This window comes from Littorina saxatilis, linkage group LG7 (assembly GCF_037325665.1).
Source record: "Littorina saxatilis isolate snail1 linkage group LG7, US_GU_Lsax_2.0, whole genome shotgun sequence".
NCBI lineage: Eukaryota > Metazoa > Mollusca > Gastropoda > Littorinimorpha > Littorinidae > Littorina > Littorina saxatilis.
In genome coordinates this window covers 57,330,976-57,344,765 of record NC_090251.1, presented here as the reverse complement: position 1 = coordinate 57,344,765, position 13,790 = coordinate 57,330,976, and the positions used below count along the sequence as shown (strand labels likewise).

The 13,790-nt window shown below is 45.4% G+C and overlaps 1 protein-coding gene across 1 annotated transcript; it reads left to right on the top strand.

Annotated features, from left to right (window-relative positions):
* The first annotated feature begins 648 nt into the window (after positions 1 to 648).
* LOC138970404 (uncharacterized) lies at positions 649 to 6,306 on the top strand. The gene is made up of 4 exons (XM_070342850.1): positions 649 to 1,272; positions 2,113 to 2,262; positions 4,966 to 5,177; positions 6,130 to 6,306. The coding sequence occupies exons 1-4, from the start codon at positions 1,041 to 1,043 to the stop codon at positions 6,142 to 6,144; spliced, it is 609 nt and encodes a 202-aa protein (XP_070198951.1). The 5' UTR covers positions 649 to 1,040; the 3' UTR covers positions 6,145 to 6,306.
* Positions 6,307 to 13,790: the final 7,484 nt, after the last annotated feature.

The window sequence follows — 13,790 nt, the reverse complement described above, 5'->3', positions numbered from 1 at the left end:
AGACAAAGGGACGTAAGCGCTCTAATACATCCGACATGTGCAACACGAGTCAGTGATGATCAATCTCTAGTTATCCTTGAGGATGAAAGTCGCTTGTTCATGTTGTGACAGGGTGACGCAGTAGTCTCCCTTTTTACAACAACTTCTCACTGATCTCAAAATAGATCAGCGCAGCTTCTCTACACTGACAGAGTTGTCTGCTGGCCTTGATCGTGGGTTATTTATAGCAGCAGTCTCTTGTACACGGCCGGTTTGACACCTGTCAATTATAGAGTCAGGGCCGGACCAAGTTCGTTTGAGGGGGGGGGGGGGGTTCCAACTGAAGGCAGGGGTCCAAAGTCCACATTTTTATTTCTCTGAGAGGTAGCCTACATTGGATGGCCAGGGGGGGGGGGGGGTTCCGGAACCCCAGGAACCCCCCCCCCCCCCCAGATCCGGCCCTGTAGAGTTTGTGACAGAGTCCGGCTGCTGTTGTATCCCGCATAACGATGTCGGTTGAAGAGACGTTAACAAACAACAACCAACCAACCAAGGGGCTCTAGAGTTCAATACGTAGCTGAGGATTGCTGAGACTACAATATGTTTATTTACATCATTTTTTTTATAAGAATTTGACGTCATTAAACATTCTATGTGTTACGCATATTCGTCTTCACGTCCATTCGTGTTTTCGACCGTCTCGTGTACACGCACTCATCACAACATGTAGTGATCAGACACCCCCGCCATCTTCAGCGCTGGACCACGCCTACATTCAACGGTGAAGTAGAGTCACAAAGAAACAGCAGTTTGCAGCACCAGAGAACGGCACAGCAAGAAAGTGAGGGCAGAAGAAAGAGAAGATACCAGAGGACGGCACAGCCAGACAGTGAGGCCAGAAGAAAGAGAAGATACCAGAGGACGGCACAGCCAGACAGTGAGGCCAGAAGAAAGAGAAGATACCAGAGAACGGCACAGCCAGACAGTGAGGCCAGAAGAAAGAGAAGATACCAGAGAACGGCACAGCCAGACTGTGAGGGCAGAAGAAAGAGAAGATACCAATGCAGCCCTTCGTCTTTTCCCTCAGACACCTTGCTTACCAGGTTGCTCTCAGTGTCTTTTTCATCGGCTTTGAGTTGGATCTGGTGGGCTTCTGCTACCTGTACTGGGCAAGCTACCGAGTCACGCTCGACGGCTCCCCCTTCATGTCAGGCCGCTATGGATTGTGGGAATGGTGCGTGACGAATGTTAACAAGCCCAGGTTTGAAGACTGCAGGCCCACACCTGACACAGGTGAGATAACGGTACAGGTGTCCGACGTTCTCCTTTGCCATATTGACAGACGGTTGGTCGTGTTGGTATACTCTCTCTCTCTCTCTCTCTCTCTCTCTCTCTCTCTCTCTCTCTCTCTCTCTCTCTCTCTCTCTCTCTCTCTCTCTCTCTCAACCATCTCATTAACATATTTTGTATGACCACGCTGCTGGTTTGGGTAACGATTGGCCAAGTGACTGACTGACTGGCTGGCTGACATGTTGGTTGACTTGTTGGAAGGGAAGTGGAAGGATGGTCTCTACCCATGTAACAACCTGGCCACATCTCATATAGTCAGCACAACTCTCTTCACCCCAACAACTGTGCGTTAAGAGAATGTTTTATCTTAGATACGTGAGAGAGCTAGACCACCCATGTCATAACTAAATCATATACTCACACGTGTGTATATCATGTAAATGACGTCGTGTCAAACTACAGTCTGGCAGAGACCTACTTTTCCACTGCTCATGATGACAAAGTCACCGTAACAAACGTCGTTCTCGAACACTTTGCTGTTCCGCCTGGATGAATGTCTGAGAACTTGCACGTGACGCTTCGACTTACTTCGGGACGTTTGGAGCAGAAGGCACGACAGAACAGAATGTAGGATAAACAGAATACTGCATGGCTTGCTGTGTGATACCAGGTTTACACGCGTTGCTTTTACAAATATTGAAAAGATCACTTTAACTCGCATATTTCAATATTTGAAGAAAAAAAACCCACTCTTGTAAGTCTGGTGTCACACAGCAAGCCCTGTACCATTCTCTATATAGGGCTTTGTGGAGAACCGAATTATTATGAGTGGTGGTGTTTCAGGGTGGCTGGGGGGAGTGCGAGGCCTGCAGTGTCTGGCGGTGGTCAGTTATAGTGTGGCCGCTGTCTCCATCTTGGCCCAGAACTGGATGTTCAAACCAGACAGCAAGTTCCAGCGCTACAGATGCTTTGAGTTATTCGCCCTCATTGGAAGTAAGTGGCTGATTATTTGATTCAATCATGCTTATTTTATTTAAACTTTCGTTGTTGAAGCGTAGACTTCTTCTTTCAGTAACGTTAATGCATGCCTGAAAGTGGCGAGTAATGTTCTTGCCATGGCGAGTAGAAACATGTAACTGGCGAGTAGATTATGTACCAATTCGGTGCCCCATATGGCTTTTTGACCAATCAGGGCGGATTCTAGGTGACCCTCTAAATGTTATAACGTTCAGGCAGGGACCCTTTTTGTTTATCAAGCTATAAATTAACAAGACACAGTAACAATTTAAATCAACAATATCAGCGTGATTTATTCTAAAGAATGACACTTCTTCTTCTTCTTCTTCTACGTTCCCGGGGATGACACTTCAAATGCTGTCAGATAATACTCTCTTTATGTAAAAAATACCGAAAAGCGAGTTTTGTCGGTGGGTGCTTTACGGAATAGCAAGGCACCGCCCACCCTCTGAGTGTGCAAGGCCGACCCGCTCACTTGAAATCTAAATGATCTAAGTTCGGAAAAATCAAGTGAAATTGTGTCACTCGCTTTACGTCAAATGTATCTTTACGTCATTTCCCATCCGTCTGGAGTCGGTTCTAAATCTGTCGCTCTCTGTTCAACAAGAAAAAGCCAAGCAACCGAAACGCATGTTCAACATGGTTTATCTTGTGAGATTGTTGTGTGTCAAACGAATTTGACCTGTGAATATTCATCACGTCAGGTGTGTTACTCTGATTGGCTGACCCAGGTCACGAGAATTCTTTGACTGACAGGCATAATCAGGTAGGAGCGCTCAAGTTCCCATTGCGGCTGTTCCGTCTAATTCGCGGGGTCGCTTCGAAATTTCTTTTGGTCGATTTAAACGGTAATAAAACCGTTATTTCTAATATGCTGACTGTTAGCAAATGATAACAGACATGTCTCACAAACGATATCAGCATTCGCCTAAAAGGCTCATGCTTGATATCTTTTTTCTCGACATGTCTGTTATCATTTGCTAACAGTCAGCATATTAGAAATAACTCATACTACTCGCCAAATGCGAGTCAAGTTGCTGAAACAAATTGTTGGTTTGACTAGTAAAGTTTGCTCTGTGGCTATTTTCAGAATCACTAACCTTTGGCTAGTTCACAATTGTTTGAACTTTCAGGGCTGTAATGCTGTTTTTCTTCTTCAGGATCGTTTAATTTGTAAGCAACTGTGTCAACTGTCGTGTGTTTACATCGTCTCAGACCTGGCCCGACTTTTACATGAGATAAAACCACCCTTCCACTTGGTGGCAGACCAAAATTCAACAACCCATCAAACATAAACATCTTGGACCCTCTCCGTGCGCAGTGGGAAGTTGTTGAAGAAATAATTTCAGACATTGCTTCATCAACAGATTCAAACTGACCACAGCAAGCAGTGAGGGTGTTAATGTTTGGTATGTGTCCAAGTGGAGGGATGGTTGTACCCACGTAAAGCCTGGACACATCTCAGTGGAGGGATGTTTTGACCCACGTAAAGCCTGGACACATCTCAGTGGAGGGATGGTTGTACCCACGTAAAGCCTGGACACATCTCAGTGGAGGGATGGTTGTACCCACGTAAAGCCTGGACACATCTCAGTGGAGGGATGGTTTGACCCACGTAAAGCCTGGACACATCTCAGTGGAGGGATGGTTTGACTCACGTAAAGCCTGGACACATCTCAGTGGAGGGATGGTTTGACTCACGTAAAGCCTGGACACATCTCAGTGGAGGGATGGTTTGACTCACGTAAAGCCTGGACACATCTCAGTGGAGGGATGGTTTGACTCACGTAAAGCCTGGACACATCTCAGTGGAGGGATGGTTTTACCCACGTAAAGCCTGGACACATCTCAGTGGAGGGATGGTTTGACTCACGTAAAGCCTGGACACATCTCAGTGGAGGGATGGTTTGACCCACGTAAAGCCTGGACACATCTCAGTGGAGGGATGGTTTGACCCACGTAAAGCCTGGACACATCTCAGTGGAGGGATGGTTGTACCCACGTAAAGCCTGGACACATCTCAGTGGAGGGATGGTTTGACCCACGTAAAGCCTGGACACATCTCAGTGGAGGGATGGTTTGACCCACGTAAAGCCTGGACACATCTCAGTGGAGGGATGGTTGTACCCACGTAAAGCCTGGACACATCTCAGTGGAGGGATGGTTGTACCCACGTAAAGCCTGGACACATCTCAGTGGAGGGATGGTTTGACCCACGTAAAGCCTGGACACATCTCAGTGGAGGGATGGTTTGACCCACGTAAAGCCTGGACACATCTCAGTGGAGGGATGGTTTGACCCACGTAAAGCCTGGACACATCTCAGTGGAGGGATGGTTTGACCCACGTAAAGCCTGGACACATCTCAGTGGAGGGATGGTTTGACCCACGTAAAGCCTGGACACATCTCAGTGGAGGGATGGTTTTACCCACGTAAAGCCTGGACACATCTCAGTGGAGGGATGGTTTTACCCACGTAAAGCCTGGACACATCTCACACGATCAGGGCGGTCCTTCTTTCAGCCCGAAGTCGACTCCGCGAAGTCTTTTTTTTTACCGAAAACTAAAGATCCGTGCGGCCGTAGTCGACTTCGCCCAATTAATGAGAGGCCTCAGAAGCTCGCCTTTACATTTTTGTGATATGTGCTAATTTTCTGGTTTTGTTAAATGACATTAACAGGCGCGCTGGTCCTCGGCGGCTTTCTCCTCTACCTGCAAAACATCGAGCGCGAGATCGCGACGGTGGTGGCCAACCTGAACAAGATGGCGATAGGGGAGGTCCAGCTGGTGGCCGTCAACTACACGGACTGGTGCGCTGTCCTCTACCTGGCGGGCACGGGGGTCATCATGGTCGCCACCGGCGTCATCTCTTTCTTCTCCGACTACTCGCAGGTATTATCCGACATCTTTGTGTCTCTACAGCTGCTTCCTGTGTGTCATCTTCTTCTGGATGACGCAGCTGAGAACGATCTATTCCCTTGGCCTCAACACCAAGGACTAGCCCCCCCCCCTCTTCTCTGTTCAGGCACTACTTGATCTCTGTTTGTTTGAGGTGGCCGCCTGGTGGCCACTACCTGAGAAAGAGGGTGGTCTAACTTGCTCAGAGCACAATACCATGTTTGTTCTTGATCTTTTGTTATTGTCTGGCTTTTTTACCCCCGCACCTACCGGCACGGTTGGCCTAGTGGTAAGGCGATCGGGAGGTCGTGGGTTCGAACCCCGGCCGGGTCATACCTAAGACTTTAAAATTGGCAGTCTAGTGGCTGCTCCGCCTGGCGTCTAGCATTATGGGGTTAGTGCTAGGACTGGTTGGTCCGGTGTCAGAATAATGTGACTGGGTGAGACATGAAGCTTGTGCTGCGACTTCTTGTGTGTGGCGCACGTTATATGTCAAAGCAGCACCGCCCTGATATGGCCCTTCGTGGTCGGCTGGGCGTTAAGCAAACAAACAAACAAACAAACAAACAATACCACCGCACCATAGACCAAAACAGGTTCTTTTCAACATAGTTCTAAGAATGTGCGTGTGTGTGTGTGTGTGTGTGTGTGTGTGTGTGTGTGTGTGTGTGTGTGTGTGTGTGTGTGTGAGTGTGTGTGTGTGTGTGTGTGTTTTAAGATGTAATATATGTGTTTGTCTATCTGTCTGTCTGCCTGCCTGTATGTTTCTCTGTATGTCTGTCTGCGTGCATGTGTTTCTGTGAATGTGTGTCTGTGTGCGTGCATGTGTTTCTGTGTGTATGTGTTTCTGTGTGTTTCTGTGTATGTGTGTCTGTGTGCGTGCATGTGTGTCTGTGTGTATGTGCGGAGTTCATGTAAACATTCTATAACTGTATTGTTTCCACAGACATCAGTTGTATGAGCTGTCCACGCAGGGTATCACAGATCTGCGATGAGAAGAGCCGCACAGAATGAACAGTATTGCAGTGATAAACAACAAGTGCGAATCTATTCATCCTTTTTGTCGGGACAACATACACAGTTATCTTTTCGGGTGAAGCAATAATTCCAATGCAAACTACAACTCGATTTATCTTTGTGAGCTTTGTTTTTGTTTTGAAGCGCGTGCATAAGTGAACGAGAATGTGCTAGTGCGAGTGCGTGGGTGTGCGTGTACCTTGAATCGAAACTCATTTTCAGGGACGCATTCAATAGTGCCACCATTGACCTTTTGACCTTGGGTGACCTCTCCATGCAGTCAAAGGTTGGTCAGAAAATCTCCGCTATACAAGGAACCTGCGGACAAGGCTTGACCCACTGGAGGTGAGCTGTGGCACATCACTGTACCTCAATACCGTTCAGGAGAACACGTGCTGTATGACAAGACCAATTCTTCAACGACATCTCTTGTTGAAGTCCAGCTCTGGTTGCATGTCATGCTAATTCTGTAACCAAAAGTACAGCTCTGGTTGCATGTCATGCCAATTCTGTAACCAAAAGTACAGCTCTGGTTGCATGTCATGCTAATTCTGTAACCGAAAGTACACCTCTGGTTAGAAGGAAAGCTATTCTTCAACCTAAAAGACAGCTCTGGTTGGGTGTCAGGTTAATTCTTTAACGTAAAAGACAGCTCTGGTTGGGTGTCAGGTTCATTCTTTAACCTAAAGGACAGATCTGGTTGGGTGTCAGGTTAATTCGTTAACCTAAAGGACAGCTCTGGTTGGGTGTCAGGTTAATTTGTTAACCTAAAGGACAGCTCTGGTTGGGTGTCAGGTTCATTCTTTAACCTAAAGGACAGCTCTGGTTGGGTGTCAGGTTCATTCTTTAACCTAAAGGACAGCTCTGGTTGGGTGTCAGGTTCATTCGTTAACCTAAAGGACAGCTCTGGTTGGGTGTCAGGTTCATTCTTTAACCTAAAGGACAGCTCTGGTTGGGTGTCAGGTTCATTCTTTAACCTGAAGGACAGCTCTGGTTGGGTGTCAGGTTCATTCGTTAACCTAAAGGACAGCTCTGGTTGGGTGTCAGGTTCATTCGTTAACCTAAAGGACAGCTCTGGTTGGAAGTCAGGTTAATTCTTTAACCTAAAGGACAGCTCTGGTTGGAAGTCAGGTTAATTCTTTAACCTAAAGGACAGCTCTGGTTGGAAGTCAGGTTCATTCTTTAACCTAAAGGACAGCTCTGGTTGGAAGTCAGGTTACGTGTTTAACCTAAATAACTGCTGTGGTTGGATATCAGATCAATTGTTAAATCTAACATACAGCACTGGTTGGACGTCAGACTATGTCTTTAGCCTAAAAGACTGCTCTTGTCCAATGTCAAAGAAGTGAGCTACAGTCGAATAACAATACTTGTTCATATAACTCCATAATTAACAACTGCGTTTAAGTGGAAGAGAACAATCATTTAACCTGGACTGCATATCTTGCAGAACTACGGGGACTTAATGTCAAGAATAGGTCAGAGTTCCACTGTAGGTGTCTAGGGGAACAGAAAGAGATTGATTTTAGTTTTGCCTCAGAAAGAAGCCCGTTTGTCCTAGATGATGGCTCTGGTGAAGTATCGCTTCCCAACCTTTAAGCGCAGGTTTTGTCCCGCACCACTGGCTGATACTTCTCTTCGGTAGACAGCTTTGGCTGAAATGTCACAAGACAATTCATTTTCGTGAGAGAAAAAAAGCTTTAAAAACTGTCCGTGGAAAGCGGACGAGTAGAAGAGTGTTTGAGGTATGCACTGGCCTATACGACAAAGCGGACTATTTAGTACAAACGGGATTATTACTACAAGTTGACTAAGCCAATCTTGTTGCCACAAGCGGCCTATTCACTACAAGCGGACGAGTAACTACAAACGGACTATTTGCTGCATGCGTACTCATTTCGTCAGCATGATATGTTCGGTGACAAAGTTGTTTGTTGTCGTCACGGACTAAAGTGACATGCCCTGCCATGCAATGACGTGTATTCAATCTTCTCTACCCCCCCCCCCCCCCCCATTCCCGCACACCCACCCCCTCTTCCCATTCAAGATACCTGTGGCTGTATTATAGTAGTGCATTTACATGAAAAGGGAGGGTATTTTAGGTAAGCTGTCATTGTTTTACACGACTGAGAGCGTCCTGTTTCACGGCTGGCCACAGACGCGCCGAACGTTCCAAGGCAACTGATTAATTTTAATAATCCCTGAAGATAGACTGCTTTCGTGTGACTTGCTACGTTGGGTGATTTTCGAGTTAGACCAGGAGACTATATGAGACAAATGATAGACGTGTGTGCTTTTGAAACCGAGGTGTGAAAGGGGCCAGGGAATATCGTGACATTGGATGGTCATCACAAAGCCGTCTCCAAGGAGTCGTTGTGTTCATGGTAATAACCTCAGCCTGCTGTTGACAGGTATGCTTCCTGCTTGAAACTGAATAATTTACAGGTAAAAATGATAAACATTACTCATTTTTCAAAAGGCTGACAGCAGTCAATCCTTAGCACAGGAAATTTAAGTGGCTGAATTTCCGACCGTGATTTTGTTCACCATCTACTTGTGAATCAAGTTCTGGAACCAGTGGAAATGAGAAGACAATGTGAATTGAAGGCGTCTACTGCGGTGTTCGTGACACTAAATTTACACATTGGTATAACTCTATAAACGTGAAGGGTCACATCTGGACTTTCAAGAACAAGCTTGCAAACTTTGTTCATGTGGGGCCCCTGACACTACGGAGGTACTCTCTTCTTTGGGCACTTTAGAGTAGGCTTCAGGGTTGATTCCCTTGATCTGAGGTGAAGCTCCCAATAACTACCGTTTGGTATTGAAAAGGATTCAATGTTCCGCACACAGACGTGTGTGTGTTCTCATCAAAGAATCCTTGAGATGTGAGTCTTTTTTGGTTGAAAGGTTTTCTTGGGAGTCGCAACTAATGCTGATCATTCTTCGGCCACGTTAAGGTGAGCATATCGGTTCACTGAATGTACCGGTTGGTGCCAACTAAATGGAGACAAGCACATCTCTGAGTTCGGCAATAACTGGCTATCATCAAATTACCTGAAAACATGCTTTCTGTTCCTACAGCACATAGGTTTTGTCATTCACACGATACTGGAACTATGAGTACCGGTACCCACCATTATGTAAGGCATCACAGATTATTGAATTTTCTGATCCTGTCTGCGATCTTCTGGATCAGCAATTGCGATGGCAACGTGACTCATGAAGAAGAAGTAACCGACTCTCCAGGAAATACAGACATCAGCACCTCAAAACTTGTAGGCCTTGAAAACGACACAACTTCCGAAGTCTCAATTTCCATGACAGAAGGGAGAACTCCGAAAGTTGACCAGAACACCAGTACCCAAGTCTCTATTTCTAAGAGAGAACGCGACCAAAAAGTAGCTGACTCTCAGCAAAACACAGAAAATAGCACTTCAAAGGATGTGCGCCTTGGAAACTATACAACTACACAAGTCTCTACTTCCAAACAACAAGAAGGGACGATTCTAAATACTACCCACGACACAACTACCAAAGCTTCTGTTTCCAAACAAGAAGGGACGATTCTAAATACTACCCACAACACAACTACCAACGCTTCTATTTCCAAACAAGAAGGGACGATTCTAAATACTACCCACAACACAACTACCAACGCTTCTGTTTCCAAACAAGAAGGGACGATTCTAAATACTACCCACAACACAACTACCAACGCTTCTGTTTCCAAACAAGAAGGGACGATTCTAAATACTACCCACGACACAACTACCAAAGCTTCTGTTTCCAGACAAGAAGGGACGATTCTAAATACCACCCACAACACAACTACCAACGCTTCTGTTTTCAAACAAGAAGGGACGATTCTAAATACTACCCACGACACAACTACCAACGCTTCTATTTTCAAACAAGAAGGGACGATTCTAAATACTACTCACGACACAACTACCGAAGCCTCTGTTTTCGAGAGAGAAGGGACGATTCTGAATTCTACACAAGTCACAACTACCGAAGCCTCTGTTTCCAAGAAAGAAGGGAGGATTCTGAAAATTGCCTGGCTTGCTCCTCAAAATGGAACCAAGTATAGCGCTTCAACCACCGTTGCAGCATTGAAAATCGCGCTCTTGTATGCTGAGAAGCTCTTTCTGCCCCCAGGCACACTGTTAAGGTCAGTATGGTGTGCTGAAGTGAGCGGGGGGGGGGGGGGGGGGTCGTTAGGGGGAGCTTTGTTCGTCACCAATTTATGTCATTCTTTTGTCTCTCCTTCATACATCTTTGTCTCACTCGCATATTACTTTGTCTCACTCGCATATTACTTTGTCTCACTCGCATATTACTTTGTCTCACTCGCATATTACTTTGTCTCACTCGCATATTACTTTGTCTCACTCGCATATTACTTTGTCTCACTCGCATATTACTTTGTCTCACTCGCATATTACTTTGTCTCACTCGCATATTACTTTGTCTCACTCGCATATTACTTTGTCTCACTCGCATATTACTTTGTCTCACTCGCATATTACTTTGTCTCACTCGCATATTACTTTGTCTCACTCGCATATTACTTTGTCTCACTCGCATATTACTTTGTCTCACTCGCATATTACTTTGTCTCACTCGCATATTACTTTGTCTCACTCGCATATTACTTTGTCTCACTCGCATATTACTTTGTCTCACTTTGTTTTCTGAGCGGGGTTTGCTTTCTTTTTTCTTCCTTCAGTTATTGACTTTATTTCATTATTGTAATAAAAAGGTTAAACGTAGGTACACACAAAAACAGAGAGAACAGGTTGTTATCAGTCTCCATCCCAAAACGCAGTGACCTTAACGACTGTGTTGGTTGGTTGGTTGGTAATGAGATAAAACTTGCAAACATGCAATTATTGCCAGAACACGCATGCGTACGTTTAATTCTTCTTCTTCTTCTTCTTCTTCTTCTTCTGCGTTCGATGTTATGGCCGTTAAATCCTCAGTTCGGTGGTTGCCAAGAAGTCCGCAGTCTTCAACAGTTCGGCACCGTGTTCCCAGAGCTTGGTGCCCAGGCTGGTGTCTTTGGCCAGTAGTGCTGGCGTGATGTCTCTAGGTGTGGGCATGTCTGTAGAGCTTGGTGCCCAGGCTGGTGTCTTCTGGCCAGTAGTGCTGGTGTGATGTCTCTAGGTGTGGGCATGTCTGTAGAGCTTGGTGCCCAGGCTGGTGTCTTCTGGCCAGTAGTGCTGGTGTGATGTCTCTAGGTGTGGGCATGTCTGAAGAGCTTGGTGCCCAGGCTGGTGTCTTCTGGTCAGTAGTGCTGGTGTGATGTCTCTAGGTGTGGGCATGTCTGTAGAGCTTGGTGCCCAGGCTGGTGTCTTCTGGCCAGTAGTGCTGGTGTGATGTCTCTAGGTGTGGGCATGTCTGTAGAGCTTGGTGCCCAGGCTGGTGTCTTCAGGCCAGTAGTGCTGGTGTGATGTCTCTAGGTGTGGGCATGTCTGTAGAGCTTGGTGCCCAGGCTGGTGTCTTCTGGCCAGTAGTGCTGGCGTGATGTCTCTAGGTGTGGGCATGTCTGTAGAGCTTGGTGCCCAGGCTGGTGTCTTCTGGCCAGTAGTGCTGGCGTGATGTCTCTAGGTGTGGGCATGTCTGTAGAGCTTGGTGCCCAGGCTGGTGTCTTCTGGACAGTAGTGCTGGCGTGCTGTCTCCAGGTGTGGTCATGTTTGTAGAACGTGCTCAGGGGTTTGTTCATCTGAGCCGCACTCACATTCGCCTGTGTGTACGTTTAATGATTCGCGGCAGATGTAGAGTGAAGTTTGTCGATCGCATAGAAAACATGGCATTGTCTTATCTTTTAGATGTGTGTTGTGCATTGCACTTTAGAGTAAACATTGTGTGTGTGTGCTTTAAACATTATACTACAATTTTTTTTTCAATCATAACGCAGCCTGATTAATTCAGTCCTGAAGAAAATTATAACCACATGCTGTAAATAATTACATGTGCCCCCCTCCCCCTATGATTGTACAGCGCCATGAGCAGGATTTATCCATGGATTTAATTATGCGCTTTATGAATATTATGCATTTTGATCATTATCATTATCATTATCATTATCATTACATGCGGTGATGACACGCACGGTCCTGTTTCTTTTGTTTCTTATCGGTATTATGGGGGGAAAAGCTGCACGTAATAAGAATGTTTTGTTATGCAAAACCCTTTACCATCTCGTAGCGACCTGAGGATTCAAATCCAGGTTCTTGTAATAAATGTCACATCCTGTTCGCAAAGACAAACGAGGACGAGACTTGCGCGTGACAATAGGAGGTTAAGGTCAGATGTAGGGGAAGGGCTCCTAATATGGACCACTTTTTGTTTCATGCTGATAACTAGCTTGTTTTCTTGCGAAGAAGTTTCATTTTGTGTTTGGTAGTCCTTCTCTCTTAGGTTAACCATTAGGCCTAATAAGAGTGAAATAGCTTTGATAGACATTCAGCAAAAATTAAATACAGAAAAAAATCACAAATGGTCCATATTAGGAGCCTGGGCGCCTAATATGGACCAGTGAAGCGGCCTTCACGAATCACTGTAAAAAGCCCCCTATACTTCAAAATAACATGATACAACTTAGTGTACAAGTCAGACTAATTCAAATATGCTTTAGATTTATCTGTTTTGGGTTGATGAGAGCATTATTTGAAGCATACCAGGAAACTAAAGAAGCTTATCAAAAACAGAGTGAAAATAAGTGAAATTATCAACTTCCACGAAAAGAAGACTTTTTGTTATATTTTTTTTTAAATCTCGAGGGCTAGTTATAGGTTATTTCCAGCAAGCTTCTTAATGAATTAATGGAAATAGCCTTCAGCTTTTATTTTCTTCGATTTGTTGAAGGTGGTCCATATTAGGGGACTCGCACATACTTTGAGATTATGCTATTATTTTTTGTTTGCAGTAGAAACTCGGGGTCAACACTGCTAAAATGTAACAAATGCGGTCTTAGCTGTCATATATAGCAATTTTTGTGTGATAAAAGCTTTGGCTGTAGACAGAAACGAGTCCGTTTTAGGCGGCAAATTTAGAGTGAACGCTGCCAAAAGTGAAAAAAAGAGAAAAAGCCTAACGGTTTTAAGATTTGTGTTTCTGCAACTGTTTTGACATGTGCAAGTTATCCAGAGAGGGTGAATACAGCGAATAAAACTTTTTTGAGCGCTCTAGCGCCGTTAGTTTGTCAGAACAGGAGGTGGTCCATATTAGGAGCCGGTCCATATTAGGAGCCCTTCCCCTACGTCACACACTATGCGATGATGTTGGACAGATATAAAGTTTCTCTGTTCGTCTGTGTGCCTGCTTTTCTCACTGTTCAGACTGTCTGTCTGTCTGGTAGTCAGTCTGTCTTTCTGTCTGTCTGTTGTCTGTTGCCGGTTGTCTGTCTTTCTGTTTGTCTGTTGCCGGTTGTCTGTCTGTCTGTTGTCTGTTGCCGGTTGTCTGTCTTTCTGTTTTTCTGTTGCCGGTTGTCTGTCTGTCTGTTTGTCTGTTGCCGGTTGTCTGTCTTTCTGTTTGTCTGTTGTCTGTTGCCGGTTGTCTGTCTTTCTGTTTGTCTGTTGCCGG